This window comes from Pituophis catenifer, unplaced genomic scaffold, assembly GCF_029215685.1.
Source record: "Pituophis catenifer annectens isolate HBS135680 unplaced genomic scaffold, rPitCat1.0.hap2 SCAF_1, whole genome shotgun sequence".
NCBI classification, from domain to species: domain Eukaryota; kingdom Metazoa; phylum Chordata; class Lepidosauria; order Squamata; family Colubridae; genus Pituophis; species Pituophis catenifer.
Window position 1 is genome coordinate 248449757 of NW_027256881.1, and position 26797 is coordinate 248476553.

At 40.6% G+C, this 26797-nt stretch overlaps 1 protein-coding gene across 1 annotated transcript in view; it reads left to right on the top strand.

Moving 5' to 3' along the window:
* Window positions 1-23732, top strand: part of KCNQ1 (potassium voltage-gated channel subfamily Q member 1) — a 379098-nt gene extending 355366 nt beyond the window's left edge. Inside the window, exon 18 of the mRNA XM_070957421.1 lies at window positions 23544-23732. Within this exon, the coding sequence (XP_070813522.1) occupies window positions 23544-23732 (189 nt within the window). The remainder of the gene's footprint in view (window positions 1-23543) is intronic.
* Window positions 23733-26797: the final 3065 nt, after the last annotated feature.

The window sequence follows — 26797 nt, forward strand, 5'->3', positions numbered from 1 at the left end:
TGGAGTAGACTTCAGCCTGTACCTCATTGTGGGCATATATTTAAAGCTGAAAAGCAATCAGCCTCTTAAGGGTGGTTTGCAGATTTGATGCATGAATTGCTTCATGATCACACATTATGTCAGTGGGACAACTCACCTGCTGTGCCGGATCAAAGCCTTATTACAATGCCCTGTTCTGTGGCAAGTGAAGTTCATAGGGATAATTTGTTAATTCAAAAAGATGGTGGCTTATAATAATTTTTTTAAAAATGAAATCCACCTCATAAATGTTTTCCAGGCACCATTTTGGTAGTCTTGCCTCAGATGGATAAATATAATTTGTAACTGCTGAATCCTTCTAGCATTTCAGTTTGCTCTTAGGTCATTCGGGATTTATTTTTTCTCCTTGTTGTTGAGGAATGGTGCTAGTAATATAATACTGTCTGTGGCCTGTGGCAGCTGATTTAAAACTTTTGCCATGAGTGGTAACCCCCACGTTAATGGTAGGCTTAATTAGCACAGGTGTTCACTGTATGCACCCAAGCACTTGTGACCTATGGGTCAAGTTCATGTCATCTTCTACACATGGAAAGCTTCTTTATCCAGCTCTGATATACAAGCCTGTTTCAATAATGAAATTAGCCATAGAATTGTAAATAGACTGCAGTTGGGGGAGATGAGGAGCGAAACCTAATTTTGACCTCTTCTATTATGTAATCACTGCTGTGCGCAGGAGAGATGGGTTCAGCTTCTATTGGCGGCTTATGCATTGTTAGACGGGAATTTAACCTTCCAATGATCCAAAACGTTCTGGGAAAGTAGGCAAATGGTGCTTGGGAATCCAAACGCTAACTAGATCCAAATTCTTTATGTTTAAAAAAAAAAAGAAAGAAAGAAAAGCAGTTTATTCTTTTAAAAAGATGGGGGAAAGTGCCATTGGAGCCTGTTGTTCCAGATATGTTGAGTTTAAACTGCTTCATTTCCTGCCTGGTATAGCCAATGGTCACATGGATTGGCAATAGTATTATTTATTTAACATATTTTTATTTTGGCCACACTGGCACAAAAGACATTTATAAGCTAAAGAGGAATAGGACAAGAAAATCCTGCTGCTGATGTTACTTACCGGTAGTCTGGTAACGAAACATTCAGAAACTAAATTGAAACAAGCTTAGAGAGCAAACCGCTGCCAAAATCTAAAACCTGAGCTACAAGTACTTTCTATTATTTCAACATATTTCTATATTTTATCCTATGTGCATGCATCTTGAAGCAGTTTTACAAAATGAAAAAATGCAATGATAAAAACATTCCAATGGGACTTTGTTTAATTTTATTATTTATTTGATTTATTTGATTTGTATACCGCCCTACTCCCGAAGGACTCAGGGCGGTGAACAGCCAACAATAAAATACATAAATACACAAAATTTAAAAACCCGATAAAATCAAATTAAACTTTTTGGCCCAGACAAATTAAAATACCCCAATAATTTAAAAACAGATTAAAATTTACATATTTAAAAAGGGAAGAGATCAGGCCAAGCCCGCTTGATGGAATAAAAAGGTCTTCACAGCACGGCGGAAGGAGCACAGATCCGGGATCCTCCGTATCTCCGGGGGGAGCTCATTCCAGATGGTAGGTGCCCCCACAGAGAAGGCTCTCCCCCTAGGGGCCACCAGTCGACACTGTTTGGCTGACGGCACCCGGAGGAGTCCCTCTCTATGAGAGCGTACTGGCCGGTGGGAGGCTATTGGTGGTAGTAGGCGGTCCCGTTTAAGACTGATCTACTGTGATGGTGACATGAATTTAGATTTGATCCTCACCTGAATTTTCTCATATAGTTAATCTTATTCAAATGTATAATTCAAAAAGTTCACTTGGACCTTAAAGACTAAATCTACAGGAAATGTTTAATATTTTTCAAGAGAGAAAGAGATAATAGTTTGATACAAAGAAATTTAAGGCCAATCTCGGGCTTGAAAACATCAGCCAAATGCTAGGCTATGCTTGTGTGGAGTTAAATAAATAGTTCAGCCAGAGGTGGGTTGCAGCAGGTTCTGACCAGTTCTGGAGAACCGGTAGCGGAAATTTTGAGTAGTTTGGAGAACCGGTAGTAAAAATTCTGACTGGCCCCACCCCCATCTATTCTCTGCCTCCCAAGTCCCAGCTGATTGGGAGAAAATGGGGATTTTGCAGTAACCTTCCCCTGGAGTGGGGTGGGAATGGAGATTTTACAGTATCCTTCCCCTGCCATGCCCACCAACCCACACCCACAGAACCGGTAGTAAAAAAAATTGAAACCCACCACATTCAAATTTGCATCGTTTCCTCTTGGATTTCATTTCCAGTGACTGTACTGTAGTTAAATCCAGAGAGTGACAAAAGACTTTCAAGTGAGAAAAGGGATACATCAAACCATTTTTGTGTATACGTATTTCTTTTTTGATAAACTTATCCATCTGCTCAAACATGTTAAGATACCTTAAAACTTATTTTAAACAATATAAAAGCTTTGGTGCACACTGCCCAGTGCCACTTGTTTGGCGATATGTACAGCTATATAAATGGACAAATAAATAATAGGGTGTCTGTTCATATCACATTTAATTAAATCATTTATGCCTTTTTAAAATCTGATATAGTTCCATATATTAATCTTTCTGCCCTTCCTTGAGTCTACATTTAATCTTAGTTTATTGAACAAAGCAGTTTCATAACATCGCAGGTTCAGAAGCAGCCTGTTTACAAAAAGTTAATATTTTTTCATCAGAGCTGTTTACATTCAATATGCTAATTTGTTAACTATTGTTATAAAAAATAGAAGTCCCTTCCATTGATGCCAATGGCAGAATTTCTAGATTATATTGCAACCTTTTTTTTCCCTTTGTAATTTGTAGCTAGCATTGGTAAAGTGTTACTCCTTGTTCCTGACCAGGCAGAAAATTTGCTGTCCTGACTGTCAAGTCCTATCCTACCACAGTAAGGAAGTTGATACTTCCTTTTCTGTTTTAATGAAAGCAATTGGTGGATTTCCCAGCTTCATTTTCCCTCCCACAAAACATCACCTTCTGGTTGGAAAACAGCCATCAAAATCTTTCCTAACATGAAATGTGAGTGCTTGAAACAACATGTAGATTCTCAGTCATCCAGGTCATGGTTGTCCCAAAGGTTTCTTTTTCAAGAAGTAACTGAACTTTCTTTCTTTGTTTTTCCTTTAAAGGAAAAACCACTTGTCAAGGTAGGAACATTTTTGAACCTATGTCCAAAATAGAATGGCTGATCAGAATCAGGCATGCTACAAGGGAATAGCATTACTAGCAGTGGGTTCAATGTTGCTCTAGTAGTCGGCAACACCCTGTAGTAGCCCTTAGAGCACCAGGAACGAGAAATGAGTTAGTAAAGCCCTCTCCACAGCCCGCCCCGAGTAATAAATAGAGTGAAAATTATAGTCATGCACGAACTCTTGTTGGCAGAAGCAGAGGAAAATCTGTAATGTATTAAGTGGCGGCCGAACCTGTAACATACACAGCTGGAAGAACCTGCTCTTTTCCTAGTTTGAATCAACTTTCTTTGGAGCACTGGACTAGTGCTCTCTGAAGAGCACTAAAACAATGATTAAAAAAGTGCTGAAGCTTCATTTATAAACAGCCTATGTAAGATCTGACCAGTGCTTCAGAAGGCTCTAGTCAGATGGGTTCCTGTCTAAAGTTGTCCTGTATCCCCAGCCAATGTGGTCATGGAGGGCTGTGACCAGAGGGGAAAGGTCATGCTCACAGCAACCTGAGTGACCCTCAGCTACTGGACCCATTCCACTCCTGATCTCATTAGTAACAGTGATTCAGATCTGCAACAGTGGTGGGTTTCAAAAATTTTTACTACTGGTTTTGTGGATGTGGCTTGGTGGGCATGGCATGGCTTAGTGGGTGTGGTTTGGTGGGCGTGGCAGGGGAAGGATACTGTAAAATCCCCATTCCCTCCCCAATCCAGGGGAAGGTTACTGCAAAATCCCCATTTCCTCCTGATCAGCTGGGATTTGGGAGGCAGAGAATAGATGGGGGCGGGGCCAGTCAGAATTTTTACTACCGGTTCTCCGAACTACTCAAAATTTCTGCTACCGGTTCTCCAGAATTGGTCAGAACCTGCTGAAACCCACCTCTGATCTACAACCAAAAGAAGTAGAAAACCCCCACTAAAACTGGAAGAGTTAAAGCCAACTTTAAGCATCTCAAGGTACGGACTGTGGGTGAGCTGAAGGAAATGGCTCTGTCACACAAAAATAGTTACCAGGGCCTTTTTGTTCTCCTGTTAGGGAGATGTAAAATGTTTCATACATTGTTATGAATTTTATGTTTAGCATTTCAAAGCAGTCTGTTTCATAATAATGTAAATTATTAGTCTTTTGCTGCATAAAAGAGGCAGGAACTCTACTCCCGAGATATTTTGGAAACACATGGTAATGCAGTGCTATTGAAAATACAGTCTTGAAAATTATCATTACAGAAACAAATGATAAGGTTTTCAATACATTTTAAGCCACATTCTTTGGGGAGTAATATGGAGTTGGAGCATCCTTTGAGTGTCTACATTCTGCTTTTCTATAAATCAATATGCTAAATATCACCTTTAAAGGATTGCCATTATTCTTGCAGCATTTTAGGCATTTTTCTTATATTAACCTGAGATACATAGAAAAGACTTTACAGAATTGCTCTTTCCATCCTGTCTCATCATATCAGAATTCCAGAACTGTAGGAGAGTGCCTTGTGCATTGACTCAGTGGTGAAATCCAAATTTTTAAATTGTTTTTAATCAGATTTTAGTAACAATTTGTGTCTGGAACGCCACACTTTGATACGGCCCGAGGGCTAATAAATAAAGTAAACTCTAAACTCTGAACTTCCCAGTGACCGTGATCTGAGGTAACCACCCTATCACAAAACCCATCACAAGACTCTCACTGATGACTCACACCTGACCCATCACAAGACCCTCACTTGACACACCCACACCTGAAGCCCTTATAAACAGAAGAACACTGATACTGACTTTCCCTAAACTCCGCTGAAGATGTTACCTAGCCTGGTAATGAAATGTTTGGAAACCAACCCACAATCTTGGAGAATGAACCTTCACCCTCATATCCAACACACTTTCCTCCTCCTATTGTCCCCACAACAACCCTGTGAGGAGAGTTGAGCTAAGAGCAGGGGTGTCAAAACTTGGCCCCTTGAAGAGTGGTAGACTTCAACTCCCAGAATTCCCAGCCATCATGCGCTATAAATATGAGCAAGTTCCTAGCTGGGGAATTCTGGGAGTTGAAGTCCACCACTTTTCAAGGGGCCAGGTTTGGACACCCCTGGTTAAGAGAGAGTGACTGGCCCAAGGTCACCCATCTGGCTTTCATGGCTAAGGTGAGACTAGAACTCACAGTCTCCCATTTTCTAGCCTTTTCTAGACCAAGCTGATGTCTTCCACAAAACCTAATCTGATAACAATATTGGGAAGAGAAAGCAACAAATTTGGAAGCTTTCATCATAATCATGAGTGCGGATTGCAGAAGCCACAGTGAAAAAGACTCTTACAGTAGAAATGGTAGTAGCAGAAGAAGCCTTAAGTGTGAGGTTCTTTATTTATTTCTATCCTATATTTTATAGTAAGTCCATTACCAATGTACTATTAAATGCTAAAAGCTGAACACCAGTAGCATAAATAAAAGGAATAAAGGCTGAATCAGCTAAAATTATATTTATGGAAGGAGTAGTAAAATTAATAAGTCTTTGAGGTTTACTTTTTTAAGGAAAAGGTCTTGAAAATCTCCTTCCAATGCACCAAACAGCATTTTTGGGTGTCTCACCAACTGTGGGGACACTACTAGAAAATATAATCCCCTGGGCTTTTCTACCTCTCAAGTGTAAAGATATGTGAACATTCTTTTGAAATATTATCTGCTCCAAAACAGCAGCAATGTTTCAAAGAAAGCTTGTAAGATAAAATCACAAGAGGGGGGACAGCTTCAGTCATAAAAGGCTGCACTGCTTTGATATTTCCTACCCTGTTTATGCCATAAATCCTGCTCTTGTACCAATAATGAAAGTTGCAGGTATATAGCTGGGAGAGGTCTGAGATCCTCCTGCCAAATTCCAATCTGTCAATTAATGACAGTATTTAATCCCGCTACATATGGATGAACATCACCTAGTACACACAGCACGCTGAGAATTGAAGGGGTTGATGCCCTTTCCACAAGGTTCTATCCAAACTAAGAAGTCTTAAGGGGAATTTCCTAAGTAATAACATGATTATAATGGGAATAGCCCCGATGTTGGCCATTCAGTATGGTCTCCTTGCAATCTTATATTATTTGGATGGAGCCTTTGGCTACAGAAAGCACATTTCTACTGTAAGCACCAGCGGTGAGTAAAAGAATCCAGATGACTCAAGCAATTTAACATGCTGCAAATTAATATAATGTTCACCATACAGAGTCACTAACCTGCCATAAAATATCCCTCTACAGATTTCCACATTGTTAGGCCTTTGTGGATTCAAGAAAGTGCAGTAATAATTTGTGTTAAGCGTATACTTCAGTTGCTATGTTGCTTAATGATATCTTAAACATCTCTTAAAAATGGATTCATCTCATTCATTTTGAAAAAAAAGTTGGAAACTATGAATCCAGAAAACAACATGCCAGAACTTCAGGCAACACTATTGTGGCCAAATTAATGAAGACAGCATTTATTAGAGAATCGAAATGTTTTTTTATTAGAGAAAGAAATGTTTTTTTCCAGGACAACATGAAATATAAAATGTAACCAATTAAACTTACCATAAATTTAAATTCAACTTGTAAGAACTAATGGAAATAGGAATTGTTAGAGGACATGCTTCTCAGCATAAGCAAAGGGCTAAAAGAATATTCAGTAATTAAGTTGCAGAATGTCCTATTGGAAAAAAAAAATACTCATATACCAGTAGTTGCCTTGGCCTAGCTTTTGATATATGCTACCAAACATTCAGTATATTTGAATTAAAAAATAGATCTATTAAGAAAGACATGGTGATTGCAAAACCTCACTTCTGTGTAGACCACATCTTGGAGAGAGAAAGAGAGAGAGAGAGAATGTTCTCTTTTCTCTCTTAAACACAGAGACTCGTTTAACTAACAACAACCAAGTGAGACAGACACAAAGTGTGAAGATTTTCCTTCATTTATCTCATAGCATTTGCCCTCATGGTCAAAACAGTTCATAAGTGCAAAGAAGTAATGTGGTCTCGGACAGAAGCTTCCTCAGACTTTCCAGCAAGACCAGGCTTTTTATTTTAGCCATCTGAAGATAAACACAATTTTTTACCAAACAGAAGAATTACTGAATTAAGAGTATATTAATTCTATTTTATTAATTAGTATATTAATTCACTATAACAGCATTGACAAAAAGGCATTAAGAGTTGTTAACCTAATTTTGCGAAGCTTCTTCTCCGGTAACATTGTACTGCAAAAAAGGGCGTACAAAACCTTTGCCAGACCAATTCTTGAATACAGCTCATCTGCCTGAAATCCACATTGTATAACGGACATTAATACAATCAAACAAGTCCAGTGGTATTTCACGAGAAGAGTATTCCAGTCCTCTTCTCACAATAGAATACCCTATGCCACCAGGCTTGAAATTTTGGACCTGGACAACCTAGAACTATGCCGCCTATGGCCTGACCTAAGCTTAGTACACAAAATTGTCTGCTACAAAGTCCTACCTGTCAATGACTACTTCAGCTTCAACCGCAATAATACACGGGCAAACAGCTGATACAAACTCAAAGTAAACCGCTCCAAACTCGATTGCAGAAAATACGACTTCAGCAACAGAGTGATCAATGCCTGGAACTCACTACCTGACTCTGTGGTTTCATCTGCAAACTCCCAAAACTTTAACCTTAAACTGTCTACCGCGGACCTCACTCCATTCCTAAGAGGTCTGTAAGGGGCATGCATAAGCGCACCAACGTGCCTACCGTCCCTGTCCTACTGTTCCCATTTATTCATACTCATTTAATATGTTATGTTCATTCTTATACTTGTTTTCTCATACATGCTTGACAAACTAACTAACTAAATAAATAAATAGGGAATAATTCTCAAGGGGGGAGGCACTGTAGCAGGCTAATTCACACCTTAGAATGGCTTAACCTAAAACAAGGGTGTCAAACTCGATGGTGATGTATTGTGACATTTTTTGACTTTGCTGAGCCGGACTGGGCGTGGCCTGCATGTGACGCATTCAGCCCACCAGTTTGACAGGCCTGATCTAAGAGGTCCCATGAACCATTTTTAGAGGATTATGTCCTCATAATGTTCCATTCAGCTTAACACACAGCCCACTCTAGAGGTACCTTATATTTAGCTGTTCCACATTTTCCCAAAACTAGTCTTGCCATACAAATAATCTGTGAGGATTCTTTGATGATGTTGATGAGGATGAGGTCAGGGTTGGAATCTGTACACTTTCTGTTGTGGGCACGTGCACTGCCCTCCAAGTTCATTTTGGCTCGAACTGCAAACATGAAGAGTGCTACACTTATTTTTAAAACATGCATTTAGCAATCTTTTGGGGGAAAAAACTGTAAACCTATCCTAAAAAAAATCAAACCTGAAACTCTAGTTGATTTAAACCATAAAAAAGACACAGGTACTGCCACCTGAGAACTGTTTATTGCTGATTGTACCCATGTTTCCCCAAAAATAAGACCCTTTCTTATTTTTTTTGAACCCAGAAATAAATGCTTGGCCTTATTGCCACGTGCTCAAAAACCCAATTGGGCTTATTATCAGGGGATGTCTTATTTGGGGGGGGAAACAGGGTATTCCAAATGTATATATTGCAGGTTATCCTTTTTGGCTGCAAAGAATTACAGACAGCTGTACTTTCTACTGGTTTTATTACGGGGAATGGGGGAGAACAGTGTAAGCCAGTGTTTCTCAACCTTAGCAGCTTGAAGATATGTGGACTTCATTGCTTTGGGGAATTCTGGAAGTTGAAATTCACACATATTCAAGCTGCTAAGGTTGAAAAACACTGGCCTGCGTTTTGCTTGCACTAATGCTATTATTCATAATAACTACTTGTTATATTGTAGCCAGCCACATCTATGCTGCCATTCTCATGCAGTTTGAGATATATGAAAGCCAGAATGAAATTGACAGGAGTTCTTTAAAGCCAAGTAACAAGTAACAGGTGTTGCAGAACGTTGCTCCCAGTCAGAACCAGTGGTGGGTTGCCCCCGGCTCAGACCAGTTCGCAAGAACCAGTAGTAAAACCGGCAGGAGGCTCCACCCACCGACCCAGACATCATCAGGAAGCTTCTGCACAGAAGTGCATGCAAGCAAGCGAGCGAAGTGTGAATGCACACGCAGCCCCATTGCAAACCGGTAGTAAAGGTAAATAGAACCCACCCCTGGTCAGAACATCTCAATCCACCCGTTCCCTTGCAGCATTGATGATGACTTCCTTTCATTTCATTTTGTGCCTGATTGACAGGTCGCCCATATCTGGTAGGGGACATTGGCTGAAGGGGCAGGGAGCTCTCTTGAATTCCTCCGCTATGCCTGTAGCGTCCGCCTGCTAGCCAGACTGTTTCTGAACATGTGTTTCATCCTTTTTTGGGTGTTTGGGTCACATACAGCAGCAGGACACAAGAGAATCCTTTCGTGTACGGCCTTTAGAGTATTTGAGGGGGGGTGCATAAGTTTGGTTCTTTCAGAAGCATGCTAAGCAGGTTTTAAAAAACAAACTGAAGTGGCCTTCTTTACAAGAACATTAGACAAGCCTCTATCCCCAGTATTCTCCACAGTCACCCAAGGTTAGAGTTAAGGATAGCAACCAGTGATGTTTTTTCTGCTAGCCAGTAACTCTAGGTAAAAGGGGAGATGCAGAAAGGGAAATCTTTCAGACCCTGTTCTTAAATTGTCTCACATTAAACATTTAAGAAGAGCACCAGTTGCCCCTCCTCCTCCTCTCATTGAAACAGAATAGGCTCCGCTGTGGGGCAGTAAGTTGGTAGGTTTATCTGTTAACTGGAGGACTGTACATTTCCATGGCCATAAGAAGATACCTCTCTCTCTCTTGCCATAGGGAAAGTAAGACTGAGATACAGGTAGTCCTCAACTTACAACCATTTGTTTAGTGACCATTTGAAATTACAACAGCACTGCAGAAAGTTACTTATGACTGTTTTCACAACCATTGCAGCATTCTCATGATCACCTGATCAAAATTTGGATGCTTGGCAACTGGCAGGTACTTATGATGATTGCAGTGTGCTAGAGTCATGTGGTCAGCTTTTGCAACCCTTTGACAAACAAAATCAATTGGGAAGCCAGGGTCATTTAACAACCATTGTTACTAACTTAAGAATTGCAGTGATTCACTTAATAACTATAACAAGAAAGGTCATAAAAATGGGGCAAAATTCACTTGACAACTGTCTTGTTTAGCAGTGGAAATTTTGGGCTCAATTCTGGTCGAAACCTGAGGACTGCTCGTATATAATCATGCAGATGTATGTCTGCCTTTACTGGGTCTGCTCTTGATTCCAAAACATGGCTGACAAGGATGGATTTCCCGTGCATTTGTCTCAACAAGAAGTGTTACACATATGCATGCATGGGAGTTAATTAAACATTTGGTGTCTTACAACTGAATGTATAAACTAGCTTTGTTGTGGGCAGATGACTTTTCAGAAGCCATATTATGACATGGATTGTGACGTTCCACTTATAAAAATTAGGCTTGCGATGGTTCATTCCCATGTGCAGATGTTATTGTTTAAAGAGATGTGCCAGCTAATGAACATGCAGGTGTTATCAATCCAAGGCTGCTACTCGAATGATTCAGAACAGCATTTTCCAAGCTTGGCAACTTTTTAAGATGTGTGGATTTCAACTCCCAGAATTCCCTAGCCAGCAAGGGAGTTGAAATCCACACATCTCAAAAGTTGCCAAGTTTGAAAAACACTGATTTAGAGTTTAGGGTTCTAAAATGAATTCTTCTTAGCAAGTTAGTTATTTCATCTCAGTTTCCACTGAAGATTAATTCCAAAGTCAGAATTCATTAACATTACAAATGTTTCTCGTTGTAAATGTAAAATGAGGCTCGAGTCACTCTGAAAGTGAAAATAGTTCAAAAAGGGGGAGGGGGAAGCAAACAAAGCAAGTATTTTTCTTTTATACACTTTAAAAGCAATCTTCTTGCCTGGGAATAGTGAGACGTGAAATACAACATACGCAGGGACTGAACTCACCCAACATGATACATGGCATGTTTGCTTTAGAAGATGGGAACAATCCCAAATCTGGTTTGAATTAATAAATGTATGTGTGAGACACGGAGGAAGGGGATAGAGGGAGCCATTGTCTTAGCCAGCATCTAAGAATATCTAAGAATCCTAGAAAACATCTGCCTGCAGCAGCAAGGATGTTAAATGCATTGGATGGGAGTGGGGGAGAGAGGAGTATTCATAGCGCTAGAGACCTGTGAACATTTTATCTTTGAGCCTTTTTTAATTAAAAAAAAATGTCTTGACATCTTCAGGACATATTACGATGAACCAGAATAGCTACTCAACAGTGAAATTATCAGCAGGCACAGGCAGGGGGTTATTAGTCATAGCTTTAGTATCATACTGGAATGAAAGCCAAGGATTCAAGAAGCAGAGCAGTCCACTTTGGAAGCGGACCAAAGTTTTTTAGTGTGTGGCGGAGGGGAGTGCGTGTTCAGTAAGTTCTTTTATTCCTTGTGGAGTCATTCTGCTTTTCGTTTCTTTTTTTTTAACCCTAAAAAGTCCGCTGCGTTAAGTTTATAAAAGGAAATGAAAGCTGAGGGGACATTGACATTTAATAGCGAAACAACTTGCAGCACCTTTAAAAAGAGGCGATAGCTGTTGAATAACTTCAGCTAAGGAATTATTCTGCTCCCAAGTAGGAAAAGAAGGGGAGAGTCAACCCCACCCTCTGCACCTAACTGGTACCTTGGGGAATGAATCGTATTCCTAGGATACATATATGAAGAAAGGGACAAGACACCAATATCTAGGACCGTGATGGCGAACCTATGGCACGCGTGCCACAGGTGACACGCAGAGACATATCAGTGGGCATGCGAGCTCAGCTCTGGTGCACATGTGCACACTGGTTAGCTGATTTTTGGGCCTTCTGGGCCCACTGGAAGTTGGCAAACAGGCCGTTTCCAGCCTCCTCAGGCTCCTAGAAAGGCTCTGGAGCCTGGGGAGGGCGAAAAACGGGCCTACCGGGCCCACTGTGCCATCACATGCCAAAAGTGGGGGAAGCATGGGGGGGGTCATGCACATAAGCATGGAGGCGGGGCGCATAGAATTATGGGTGTAGGCACGCGCACGCCCGCTCCCCCCACTTTTGGCACACGATGGCAAAAAGGTTAGCCATCACTGATCTAGGATATCTCACTGGATGTTTAGAATTCATTGTCCTTCTTTTAGGACCACTATAAGTACTAGATTCATATAAAAGTGTACATTAATATTAGCAAATAATTGTTTTACAGGTAGTCCTCTACTTACTGCCACAATTGAACCCAAAATTTCTGTTGCTAAGTGAGGCATTTGTCATGTGAATTTTACCCCTTTTTTTGCTACAGGTGTTAAGTGAATCATTGCAGTTGTTAAGTTAGTCACACGGTTGTTAAGTGAATCTGGCTTCCCCGTTGACTTGCTTGTCAAAAGGTCGCAAAAGGTGATCACGTGACCCCGGGAACACTGCGACCGTCATAAATATGAACCAGTTGCCAAGCGGCTGAATTTTGACCATGTGGATTCTGCAATGGTTGTAAGTGTGAAAAATGTTAAATGTCACGTTTTTTTCAGTGCTGTTGTAACTTTGGTTACTCAAAGAACAGTTGTAAGTTGAGGACTACCTGTACATAATAGATAGCATGCAGTATATATATATAGGGCATAAAACTTTCAGAGCCAGCTACAGAGATTTCTTATTCATCAGTCTCTTTTGTCTGTAGATAATGAGTCACTGCATTGTCCATGTATCTTCTGCCATGAGGTTAAAATAGCCATGTTCACAGTGATGTCTCTTCTCTCAAATAAGTTCAGTTACAGTCACAACAAATCAGTAAAGAGTGTCTATTTGGAAGACAGTTCTGCTTGGCAGCTGTTTGCTTTTTCATTGGGAACTTTTTTCCAATAAGTATTTCATGCTAATAGGGGTAAGTAATATGTCGATCCTTAAAACACTGCTGATGAACCTATGACACGCATGTCAAAGGTGACCTGCCACGACATTTTGGATGACATGCTAAGCACTCGCCAACAACTGACAACTATTCTTGAAAGCATGCCCCATTCTTCTGTGATTTGCTGAGGCTGCAGAGGCCACACAAGACTGCAATGTGCTGTTATGCATCCTATGGAAGGTCTGGAAGTTGCATGCAAAGGCCATGCTGTCACGTGGCCTCTGGAGGCTCCTAAAAACATGCGAGAACAGAGTGTGAATTTGTGTGATTTTGGGAGGCTATGGAGGCTACGCAGGAATGAAGTGTGATCTTGCCAGCCTCAGAACTCTCCAGAAGTCCAATGAGAGGGCCATGCTCTTGTGCAGGCTTCAGAGCCTCTAAAAATTCCACAAGAATAGGATATGACTTTGCACTGTTTGTGAAAATTGCAGAAGCAGTCAGAATGGCAACCAGAACAGCTTCATTTTGACTATATTTTTAAAAACAAATGAATATGTAAAGGAATTGTTTCTCATTGGTTTGGAGCGGAGGTGACAGGCCAGCAGAATCAAGTTAGGCATATTCTGAATTTTTGATATGCCGAGCCCAAAACGTTCGGCACCATTGCCATAAGGAGTTTGAGCTGATGATGCAATTATCAAACTCCATGAAATTATGAAGAGGATCCCAGCAGATGAAAAAGTGTTAAGATGGATTCTTGTTCCCTAATACAGATAGTCCTCAACTTACAATCACAATTGAGTCCAAATTTCTATTGCTGAGCAAGACAGTTAAGTGATTTTTGCCCCTTTTATGACCTTTTTTGCGATAGTTGTTAAGTGAATCCAGGGCTGGGCTGCTGGGGATTCGCAGGGGTTCGGGAGAACCTCTAGCTAAGATTCCGTGCAGTTCCGAGAACCCCAAATCCCACTCCTGGCTGGCCCCGCCCACCCTGCCTCTCCCAGGAGTCCCCACGTGACCCATTTTGGATGCAGGTAAGTGCAGGGCACGCACGGAGGCTTGGGGAGGGAGAAAAACTGGCCTGTTTCCGTCTTCCAGAGGGCCTCCAGAGCCTGGGGAGGCTGTTTTTGCCCTCCCGGAGGCTCGAAGAAAGCCTCCAGAGCACAGGGAGGGCAAAAACGTCCATCCCCCCCACTATGGTGCAGGAGGCCAACTAGGTCATGCCTACCATGGCCACACCCACCCAGCAACCGGGCAGAGAACCCCTTGCTAAAATTTTTGAAGCCCACCCCTGAGTGAATCACTGCAGTTGTCAAGTTACAGTAGTAACATAGTTTTTAAGTGAATCAGCTTCCCCACTGACTTTGCTTGTCGGAAGTTCCCAAAAGCTGATCATATGACCCCAGGACATTGCAACCATCATAAATACATGCCAGTTGCCACGTGTCCAAATTTTGATCACGTGACCATGGGGATGCTGCGATGGTCTACTCTAAGTGTAAAAAACAGTCATAATTCACTTTGTTTCAATGTCTTCGTAACTTTGAACTGTTACTGAACGAAAGTTGTAATGATGGTTGTAAGTCGAGGACTACCTGTCAAACTACCTTTAGTCACTTAAGGATGTTGATCAGTACGAAAAGTTATACAACCACTGTGTCCATGGAAAAGACAAATGTGAGAATACCTGTGCATGCAATGTTTTGTTCTATACGATCTACTGATTGCTAAAAACAGTATAAGAGGCACTTGTTCTTATGTTACTCTCCTTAGCAAACACTTAATTCATCTTTTGTATATAAATGTTTCACTGGAAAGTGTTAAAGAATAATCTCTGGCCTTTCTCCCTTTCTTTCTTTCCATTAGACTGGGTGTATCTAATAACTGCTCAGCCCAGAAACTATACATCTTGAACAGTGTCTTAGCTTGACAATTCCCATATGTTTGTAGCAATGCTTGATGTATCTACAAGTTTTCACTGCTCGCTATAATTGCTTGAGGACTTTTTGAAACAAGAGATTAATTTTGTACAGTGTTATATTACTGCCAAAGTGAGGACGTGGGAGTGTGGATGTGGGTGTATGTATACACACACACATACCAACACATGTATGAATGTATATTTGGCAGATGATAGACAAGTGGCCAACATTCCAGAAACCCTTTCTAAAAGCAGACTGAATAATTATGGGTGTATCTTCATCTCCTGGCTCCCAAAGGACCTTTTGGAAAGGTTAGTGATCCCAGCATCAAAATTTGTACTTTGGCTGGAGGGAAGTATATATCTTGAATCCATGCAACTTTATGGCTAGCAACCTATCATTAATTTTCTACACCGTTGCATGTAACTTTTTTTTTTTTAATTTGATTTATATGCCGCCCTTCTCCGGAGACTCAGGGCGGCTTACAATGCGTTAAGCAATAGCCTTCATCCTTTTTGTATATTTATACAAAGTCAGCTTATTGCCCCCACAAACTGGGTCCTCATTTCACCTACCTTAGAAAGGATGGAAGGCTGAGTCAACCTTGAGCCTTGGCGAGATTTGAACCAGCATTAATTGCAGGCAGCTGTGTTAATAACAGGGTGCTTAGACCACTGTACTATCAAGGCTCTTTGAGCTTGTACTATCAACTGAGACCTATGTAAGCCAAACCCATTCAATTTTGAACTTACGTAGATGACTATTGTCTTGTTTTCATTGAGATGGGGGAAGTCACATGAACAATATACGAAAGAGCACACAAAGCAAACTCTCTGGTCTGCAGATTTAGGCACTTGGTTTCATATTGGGAACAGTTCTGTATTATTTCACCCAACTTCTTGCTTGTCCACACAACTGCTTTTAGTATGTGTTAATACTGTGATGTTCACAAGGCTCCGATCATTGTCTCTCTCTTTATTTTTCTTACCCTTTTCCTAGCCTCAGCCAAATTGCTTTGTCTGTGTTAAAGCTAAAGTCAGGCCATCCAAGCGTGATACATTTTTAATATCCTATACTGCTGTTTATTCTTTCTCCTCCCTTTTTACCCCTTTGTCCTCCTCCAGTGAATTGCACCAAAGAGTAGCTTTGCATTTCCAGTAAGGCATTCTGAAGCAGAACATATGAATTAAGTTTCTCCTCCACCTCACCCTGCCACCATCTCATGTTCTAGTTCAAGACATCTGATCAACATGAATCTTACGGATGTCTGTGACTCAGGCCATTTCTTTTCCGGGAAGCAGGAAAAATATAATGGCCTTATAAGATAACATTTTGCTTTATTCTTCTCCACAATCGTTGATTTACAGTAGTAGGGAAAAATATTTTAGCTTACATAAAAATTATATTTGAGCTGTAAATGACAACTTGGGATAATCACATTTAACTTAGCATATGACTAGTTGAGAAGGGGGTGGAGGATTCATGTTATTAGAACACGTTGTTACTAAAACCTTGTAGAATCATCTCTGCCTCACAGCAAAATTTGATTTGGTAACTAAAAGGAGTTGCAGGAAAGTTCCCCTTTTCAGCAGAAAAGCATTTCAATTTAAAATACTATAAAAGGCTGCTGAGCAGCAAAAATAAAATAATGAATTTTACAATTCTAGTGAATCCGACTGTATAAAACTTGAGGCTCCTTTGGGATGGCTAATGCACCAGCCAAGAATCACTTTCCTCATCATTTGTATGAAAGAGGCAAATTAGCCTGAATTATTTTTATATCTTATTAGTACAGCTTGCTGTTTAACTGAAAGGTTCAGGGCTGTCCAGAGGAGCTGAGATTACACTGGAGTCAGCAATTTTTTCTGCCTGCCTTGCTTTTATTACACTGCTGGCACTGCAGCTAATTTTATAATCAAGTAAATATGTTTGAAAACGTTATTCATTGCAGAATGTAGGGTACAGTGAACCTAAGATACACTACAGAATATCCTATGCATATTTGTTCAAAAGTAAGTCTTACTGACTTCAGTGGTTCCATGTTAAACGGGTATTCAATTGCAAACTATCAGGAATTAATTGAATTTAAAGGATACAGCACCATTTTGCTTTCTGTAGCACTATTATGTTCTTAAAATATGGTGTTTTCCATTTATTATTATTTTCTAGCAATGTAAGTTCATTCAATGAATCAGTGGAACAGATATAAATTGCATCGTAGTGGCAAACAGTATTAAAGAAAAGAAAATTAAATAGTTCATTTTTCTCTCAAAGGCTCTTTCTTACGACATATATCTAAGGGTTAGACCTTCTAACCATGGTTAGACCTCCTAACCATGGGGCTTTCAGCCCAGTCAATAAGCCTTGCAACTCAAAGCAAATTTACAGTTTTGGAAGTTTATTTGATGTCACAAAGAACATATTTTCATTCATTTTGAGGGGTATCTTGGATTTTCAGTGCACTGTCCTACTGCCAAGCATCAGTGTTGCTGCGATACTGGATGATGCTATAGCAACGGCAACATCTTTGTCATTGAGTTGTGGCAGGAAGCTGTCATAAGCAGTTTAAAAATAGGGTCATGTGACTTTCTGAGGTCTACCTGATTTCCAGCAGTTGAAGGAGGGGCTGGTCTCCACTAACTTTCAGAGTTGAAAAATGAAACAGGATGGGCAAGGACTAAGGTGAAATGGCTAATGTATTTGACTGACACCAGAGAGATCCAGTTTCTATTCCATCTGCAGCCACGTCAGCTCACTTGGTTACTTTCGGCCCAACCTACCTCACAGGATTGTTGTGAAGAAATGTAGGAGGTTGAAGAAGCAATATGCACGTGTCTTGAGTACCTGAACAAAGATGGGTTATCTTTGAACTGCGCACTGGCGCAGTGATTAGAATGAAGTACTACAGGCTGCTTCTGCTGATTGCCAGTAGTTTGGCAATTCGAGTCTCTCCAACTCAAGTTTGACTCAGTCTTCTATCCTTCCGAGGTGGGTAAAATGAGGACCCAGATTGTTGGGAGCCCCAGATTGTTGGGAGCCATATGCTGACTCTGTAAACCGCTTAGAGAGGGCTGTAAAATACTGTGAAGCAGTATATAAGTCTAAGTGCTAGTGCTATTGCTATTGCTATTGCTATTGCTATTGCTATTGCTATTGCTATAGATGAATATGCATTTTGAGTGCCAGAGGAGGAGTACAGAAAACAAAAAAAATATCCAGGTCTTTCTTCATGCACCTTAAAGTTGTTGCTTCTTTAAGAGCCACATAATGAGTCAATTCCTTGCTGCTGGGTAGGGGAGCAAGGGATTATGAGCCTGGCTAGGAAACTGTCACGGTACATTGAAAATGAACATTACGTGACTGCAGCAGCCACCAGGTGTCATGGGTCCTGGATTTTGGACACATTCTGTAAGTTAGCTACTTGAAGCACTTTGGTTCAAAATTTGTTGCCCATGATGCACTGCCTAGTTAAAGATCATCACGACAAGAGTTTTAGTAGTATATAGATACCAAGCAAAGCCATTTATAAATGTTAAAACTCACCAGAAGACAACAATCAGAAGACCCAAAGGTGCTTTTTTCAGGAAGCAACTGGACTTTCTTGTTTTTTCTTTGAAGACGTTTCGCTTCTCATCCAAGAGGATTCTTCAACTCTGACTGCATGGTCGGGAATGGAAGGATTTATATTCCTTGCAGACAGCTGGTCATTTGCCTCCTTTTAGAGAGTCATTGAGGCCACTTGGAGGTTTATCTGTGTTCCCAGGGTCACCTGAGTAGTGCAAATGGTCTACTTTGGCTGCAGGATAATTTCTGCCCTGTGTCCCTTCACTGTTGAAGGCAGGCGCAGGCTGTTGGGGATGAGTCTGAAGCACAAATGATTCCTGTAGTCTGCAGCTTTTCTGGAAATCCATTCATACTCCCGCACCATTCGAAGGGTGTTCATCCCGAAGTTCATAGCTAAAGATCTGTGGAGATTCTAGGTATTTTCTGTTTACCAAAGGAAAGTGAAGAAAGAAAATCAAAATAATGTAGGGAAAGGAGTACATAACTCTCATTTTCATCCATGAGAGGCTGTTTCACAGGCTGTTCTTATCTTTAAAAAAAAAATGTATTGCTCATTTTGGTAGAATATTTGTACATTTTTGATATTTTTTGCTGGTAAAGAAAAGCAATTTGCAAGTTACTTATATATATATATATATATATATATATATATATATATATATATATATATATAATTTTTATTAATATATTCTATACACCAATACACCAATAAAATATACAATCCTGCCACCATGGTATAATGTGATTACATTGTCCATAATTATAAATTATGCAAGTTACTTTTGATTAGAAAGGGACGAAAATTCTCCAGTTTCTGAAACATATGGATTCAGATTTCAGTTTTGGGGGTTTTTTTGTTTTGTTTTTTTTTTATTTGATTTATATGCCGCCCTTCTCTGGAGACTCAGGGCGGCTTACAATGCGTTAAGCAATAGCCTTCATACTTTTGTATATTTATACAAAGTCAGCTTATTGCCCCCACAAACTGGGTCCTCATTTCACCTACCTTAGAAAGGATGGAAGGCTGAGTCAACCTTGAGCCTGGTGTGATTCGAACTTACAGTAATTGCAGACAGCTGGTGTTAATCACAATGCTATCAGTCTGCTGAGCCACCAGGCCAGGGTTTAAAGAAAAAGCTATTCAAAGGATCCATACAACTGTGGACAGCTTACTGTTTGGTCTTCAGTATAATTTATTTTGCATATGGCATATCATGCATCGACTAGCGTATATATGCTACAGGTATGGAATCTTCATCTTCATATATCTTCAGTATATGTTGAACTAAGGGACAATTTGCAGAATATTTTGTGTGTAATAGTAATAGCAGCAGTATTTTAACATCAACAAGCAGTCACTTCACAGCAGAGATTTGAACAGAAACTATCCTTTTAAATTAGCTGTGAGGCTGTGAAAGTAAAATTCCAAGATTTCAGAGGTTCAAGCTCCCCCCACCCCCCAAAGCCACTGAAGTTCATTAGGTGACTTTGGTTCAGTCACTGTCTCTCAGTCTGATCAATCTCACAGAGTTATTGTTGCAGGGGGAAATGAGATAAGGGAATGTTATATACTCTATCCCGGGCATCTGAAGGAAAGTTGGTGCATAAATTTAATGAATAAAATGAAATAAGAGCTCTGAAACCTTGCTTATCCCATTCTATGCTTTCCAAAAAGTATTCCATTGTCTGATCTGGGCTGCAAAAGTACGTGTGATTATTGAGGGGTAACTAATAGCTCTTTGCTGTTCTCTAGTGGTTATCTGGATTTTTGTAGCCTAGATTTGATTTCTCCAGTTTCATAAGCAATTGCAGTAATATTTTTGTTTTTGTTTTTTAAAGAGTATCTACATGCCCTGTCTTGGATTTCTCTTCCAATGCTTTTCCCACCAAGCAAATAAATTCACATTTATAGTATAAGATAATGTCTGTGTGACAAATAGCCAACACAATCTCTCACAGATATTTTGGTTGCAATCCTCTCACCACTTATTTTGGAATTAAGTGGCTTGAGGATTGCAGTCTTTGTTTTGCATTGTGAGGGAGAAAAACCCAGCTGCAATGTATCCTCCAACACCTTGTATTTTTGTGGTTTCTGTATCTGCTTCCCTGCAAATGTCCAAATTATTTGACAAAAACAGTATTCTCTTTTGGTTGAAAAACATTTGAACTGCACTTGAAATTCTCCAGGTTTGTTGACATTTTGCTCAGACTTATTATCTTTTACTGTCCAGAATGATGCTTGGACGATAACCAGACATAGAGAGATTTATTTCTGTGAAACTGGTTTACCGCTGGCTTCAGCACCTCTCAGGGGTCAGGGGTCAGCAGGGAGAAGAGGGCTGGAGTACTCATTCCTAGAGTAAGGCCTATAATCTGGATTTGTGATCAGCTACTAATTTTTTTTAGTGGAGAGAACCATATTTAAACCCAATCATTGATTGAAAGGTCAAGAACATTATCTTTACCTCATTCATTCTGGCAGGTCACAAAGAGTTGGGTTTTTTTAACCACTTGTTTCTCTGTTTTATGCACCTCAATTTGGGGCTGGGGAAAAGTTTGCATGTGGGCATATTTGGCTACATTTTGACTCGTTTACATGGGAGAAAACATCACAAGGTGATTTTACGCCATTGGGGTTATGTTGAAAATCAGATGGAATTTTCTCCCCTGGTTCCCTATACCTCATCTGTTTAATTATTTCTGACATTTGTTTTTAGTTGGTCAAATTGGTGTCATTTTTAGCCTCTCAGTGTGCTGTCTCCTTTTCATTTTAGGTTCCTATTATCCCTAGAATTAAGTAGAAGCTAAATCCGAGCATGAGAACATTAGATTCCCTTATTCTATATTGCCCACCATAGCCATTTTGAGACAAAAGGCATCCTTTCCATTGTAAGTGGGAAAAGAATTAGCAAGGCTTTTTATTCTGCCCTCCTCTAACTACAGTGCCAGCTAGCACAGTTAAGTGAAATGTAGGGGTAGACTGTCTCATGCCAAGTAAGCCTTGGTGCTGCTTATTCTCCCATGCTCTCTTATCCTAGAAGAACAAAGCAGGGCACCAGGGGCTAAAGATATTACCCATACTGCTATTGAGTGGCTCAAGTTCCACAAATCTCTTATTGCTGGGATCCCAAAAACATCAGCCTTCCCAGCAGTCTCCCTCTCTCTCTCTTTCATTTCCCAATTACCATCATTTGTTTTGATATTGTATGTAGATAGTTAGAGGTCAGCTTTCCCCCTCATGCCAGCTTTTGTTCTGGTATTTCAGCTATGTGCTCCAGGCATGGAGCTCCTCATTTTAAAATGGGCACACACTCAAGGGCAACAAAGCATCAAGTCTAAGAAGTCTTCTAGATGACAGTGCGGCTTTTTGGGTTCTTTTGCTTTTGTTTATTTTTTTTTAATAGCTTGAGATCCCCTTGTTCTCATGACATCATTTACAAAAGAGAGAGATTTTTAACCAAAGGTATCCCAATCCAGGTTTAACGGTGATTATCAAAATTCTGGGATTCATCCCGCCTCTCACTATAAAATTAGTATTTCTGCTTTTACTTTCTGCTGTTGTGGGCACTAATGTCATGTAAGGAGAGGGATTCTATTGTGAAATATTATGGGGTACTCCCTGTTTTCCTATCACTTTCCAGGGATACTTACTGTCTTCATTTTATACAGGCTTCCTCAGTCGCTTCTCCTTTTCTCTTTCCTGCTACCCTCAACATGTTCAGTATTTGAGAACAATTCAGGATTAGCCACAGAGCTAGTCTTGTTCCTCTTGTTCTCTTGGACAGGTCAGCTTCACATATGCTCAGGGGCAATTCAGCAATTGTTTTTCCTCATTATTCCAAAATTATAAATTCCTCATTATTCCACTGAGCAGTGCTTATTGGAGTCATGTTGATCTGCCAAGAAAGCATCTCATGGGGAATTCCTACTGGTAGCCCTCGTTATATTACTAATTTGTATTTCTTTCTTTGTCTAGGTTTAGATCATACCTGTATGATGAGCAAGTATTTATTCATCCAGGGATTTGGGTTCGGCTAGCCTAGAGAAAAGAAGGACTATGGGTGACACGATAGCAGTATTCCACTAGTTGAGAGGCTGCTACAAAGAAAAGGGGGTCACCTTATTTTCCAAAGCACCAAAAGGCAGGACAAGAAACAATGGATGGAAACTAATCAGGGAGAGAAGCAGCCTGGAATTAAGGAGAAACTTACTAACAGTGAGGACAATCAATCAGTGGAACAGCTTGCTTTCAGAAGTTGTGGATGCTTCATCATGGAGGTTTTTAAGAAAGGACTGGACAGCCATGTCTGAAATGTTATAGGGTCTCCTGCTTGAGCACGGGGGTTGAACTAGAAGACCTCCAAGATCCCTTACAGCTCTGTTCTTATTAATTAATTAATTAATGATTAATTCTGCAACCACTCAGTCTAATAGTTTTACAAGCTTCTCTTTCAGGGTGGTATAGAGCTGCTCATTCTGCTGGGTGGGATCTTGGACTTAGCCTGACTGGGTGGCTCAGTGGCTAAGACCATGAGCTTGTCGATCAGAAAGGTTGGCAGTTCAGCAGTTCGAATCCCTAGTACAGGTCGTCTGCGTGAGCAGGGGGTTGGACTAGATGACCTCCAAGGTCCCTTCCATCTCTGTTACTATTTCAACTGTTACAACGTCTGCCTCAAAATCCTACCAGACGGAAGTATTGGTGCTAAATCTGGCTTTCAAACACTGCCTAGAACAGGGGCATAGCTGGCTGGAGAATTCTGGGAGTTGAAGTCCACAAGTCTTAAAGCTGTCAAGTTTGAAGACCTCTGGCCTAGAAGTTCACCTAAATGCTGAGTGTTGTTTTGTTGGTCTTCACAGGTAGTCCAAATAGACCAGAAGCTGAATCTCATCACAGATTTGCTGCACCGCCTGCTTTCCAGCCAGCAAGGAAACCAAGGCAGTACCAAAGCATCTCCCAAGAATGATGTCAGCTCTAGCCTACTTTCCAGCAGCGCTCTCCCAACCTATGAACAACTAACAGTTCCAAAGCAAGACGATGGTTCCTGATGCCTCAGAGATTTGTTTCCTTTCATGAAACTGACACTCAATATTATGAATCTTGATGGGGGTTGGGGATAAATTTAAGCTCAGAATCAGCCATACAAGCCTGACACATTACTTTTAAGCTAATTTTACTATCTTCTTATCTGTTGTTCCAAAGAGAATAATTCAGACAACTACCAAACCTTAAAACCCACACTGTGTTGTTATTCTTTATTCATGTGATGCATTCAGGAGCTCTAATTTCTTTTTGTGTGTGGGTGTGGGTGTAAATAATTCTGCTACAATTGATCGCAATATTAAAAGAGTACAGGTAGTCCTTGGCTTATGACCACAATTGGGACCAGAATTTCTGTTGCTTAGGAAGATAGTGAATCATGCCTGATTTTACAACATGTTACCATAGTTGTTAAGTGAATAGTCATTGCAGTTCTTAAGGGAATCCTGCAATCATTAAGTACATCCAGTTCAGTGGTGGGTTGCCTCCGGTTCACAAGAACCAGTAGTAAAACTGGCGGGAGGCTCCGCCCACTGACCCGGACGTCATCATAGGTGATCTGCACATGCACAGAAGCTTTTTATATGGATCGGTAGTAAAGGTAAGTAGAACCCACCCCTGATCCAGTTCCCCCATTGAATTTGCTTGTCAGAAGCCGGCTGAAAAAGTCACAAATGTGATCCCATGATCCTAGGAAATACATGCTGGTTGCTAAGTGCCTGAATCTTGGATCACATGACTATGGGGATGGTGCAATGGCAATAAGTGCAAAACTGGTCATAAGTCACTTTTTTCAGTGCTGCTGTTAGTTCAAGCAGACACTAAACAAATGGTTGTAAGCCAAGGACTACCTGTAATTGGTCCTGATATTAGCAAAAAGACAATCAGTGTATGTGCCCAGGATATTGTGCAACTGCTGCTGCTTCAAATATCATTCTGAAGTCATGCACAATCATACACAATAGAAGTAGTTTGAAAATTCTACAACTTTGCTTGGCTAATTGCATCCTATGGCCCTTCAGTAAGAATAATACTTGAACTTAGTTAGATCTGAATTCTATTTATGACTCTGCTGATAGTGATATAGTTTTGCGCACTAGATTCCAAAAGAGAATGTACATAAATTGCCATTCTGCGGACTGGCAAGAGTATACACTGAATAATTTTCCTCCCACACTCCATTTTCCTTGTTTATTTTACACAATATTGTGAAACCTACCACATTTAAAACAAAAATCTGCCTCTCTTCAAGGAAGAATCAGTGCTTTAATCAAAAACTGTATTGTTTGTAAAGAAAGATTTCTTTTGTATAATATTGTAATGGAATTGGGACATTGAAATATTGAATAGGAACTTTTTAAAAATAGCAATTATATTACTGCCAAATAATTTATATTCTGTAGTATTTATTACTATCCTGGGTATATTTGTCAGAAAGAGCTTTCAAAGCGCACAGCTTTGTGTATTGAAGTAGATTTAGTTTATTTCTCAGTGTACAGCAATAAGGTCTAGAATAACTGGATCTTGTTGATTAGGAGTTTGAATGTGATGCTTTGGGGAAACACAGCAGCTTTGAACTTTATTTGAAAATGTACTGCCAAGTCAGATACACATTCGTTTCTTTCTTTTCCTGGCACACTAATACATAATGTCCAACAGTAATTTGTGAATATTGTTCATGCTAAGATATACAAGCTCTTGAGTTTGTTTGGTTATTGCAGAGAAGTTCTACTTGCTGAATGTGGAAATGGCTCTGTGCTCATCTGCTGGGGGTTCTTTCTTTATAGCCAAGCTGTTACAGAAATGGGAAGCAGGCATATCTTATGTTTTTGCAAATCCTGTTCTGTTAATACAATTGGCTCTTTTGTGGGGGGGGACCCCATATCCAGGATGACAACAAGAGCTATATCCATGTTCTTATGCAGAGCAGATACTGGAATTTAGCTCTCTGGAAATCTCATTTGATATTTATTTTCTGTTTAAATCAGGGTTCTAGCTCCTTTGGGAAAGGATATTTAAATTGTATGGTCAGGTAGCATCAGAATCATAGATGGGATGTTCATATTGCCTCTCTTCATCTCGAGCATAAATTGGTTCTCATACTCAGCTATGAATCACCAAGCACTAACTAATCTTTCTATGAACATACATATTCCTATTGGGAATCAAAAACCAAAGAAAACTGGAGAAAGAGAGGGCTTTCTAAACCCAGGGGAGGGGAACAATCAGAACTGTATGAACTGACGCCGAGTTTGACAAATATCTATATCTAAGTTTCCTTTGTAGTTTCCATGAGGAAAATGTTTCTCTGTCAGATAAAGGTAGTCTCAAATACAAAGCTTCATGTTTTAGGGCAGTGATGGCTAACATTTTTACCGTCGCGTGCCAAAAGTGGGGGGAGCGTGGGGGAAGCGCACACGTGTGCCCACACCCATAATTCAATGCACCCCTGGAAGTGGTGGGTTGCTCCCGGTTCGGCCCGGTTCTACAAAATAGGAGTAACTTTAGGAAGTAGTTTTCCGAACCGGTAGTAATGGCAGCCAGGCCACGCCCCCGAACTGGTTCCCCGGTCGCTGCTTGCTCACCCACCTGAAGCTGACCGGAGCAAAGAAGCCTCTCAGCCGCCTGGCCACAGGGTGCCGAAAAGTCCTTCAGCTGGTGAGAAGAAAGCTGCGCATGCGCGAAGATGGCGGCAGCAACCGGAGGTCTTTCCGGAGCTGTGCGCCAGTTGCTGGGTGGAAAAGAAGTCTCTCGGCTTCCAAATTCAGCAGCAGGCTCAGTCCCTTCACACAGGCTCACTTTTCTCCGCGCCCGAGAAAGATCAAAAGGCACAGAGCAGCCTTTAATTACAAAGTCACCTAGACAAGGTAAAAGAAAACAAACCACTGAGGGAAGGAGCCCACCAAAGCTGCCAGCTTTCAAGCTGCCCCCCTCCCCACAGCTTGGAGCTCAAAGCAGAAGAAGTCCTTGGCTGTTGCGAAGAAGCGGCAGCTCTGAGTGCGCTATGCCCGCTTCTTTCTCTTTGAGAGCTGCTTTCAAACAAGTTGCAAAGCGGCTCTCAAAGAGAACGAAG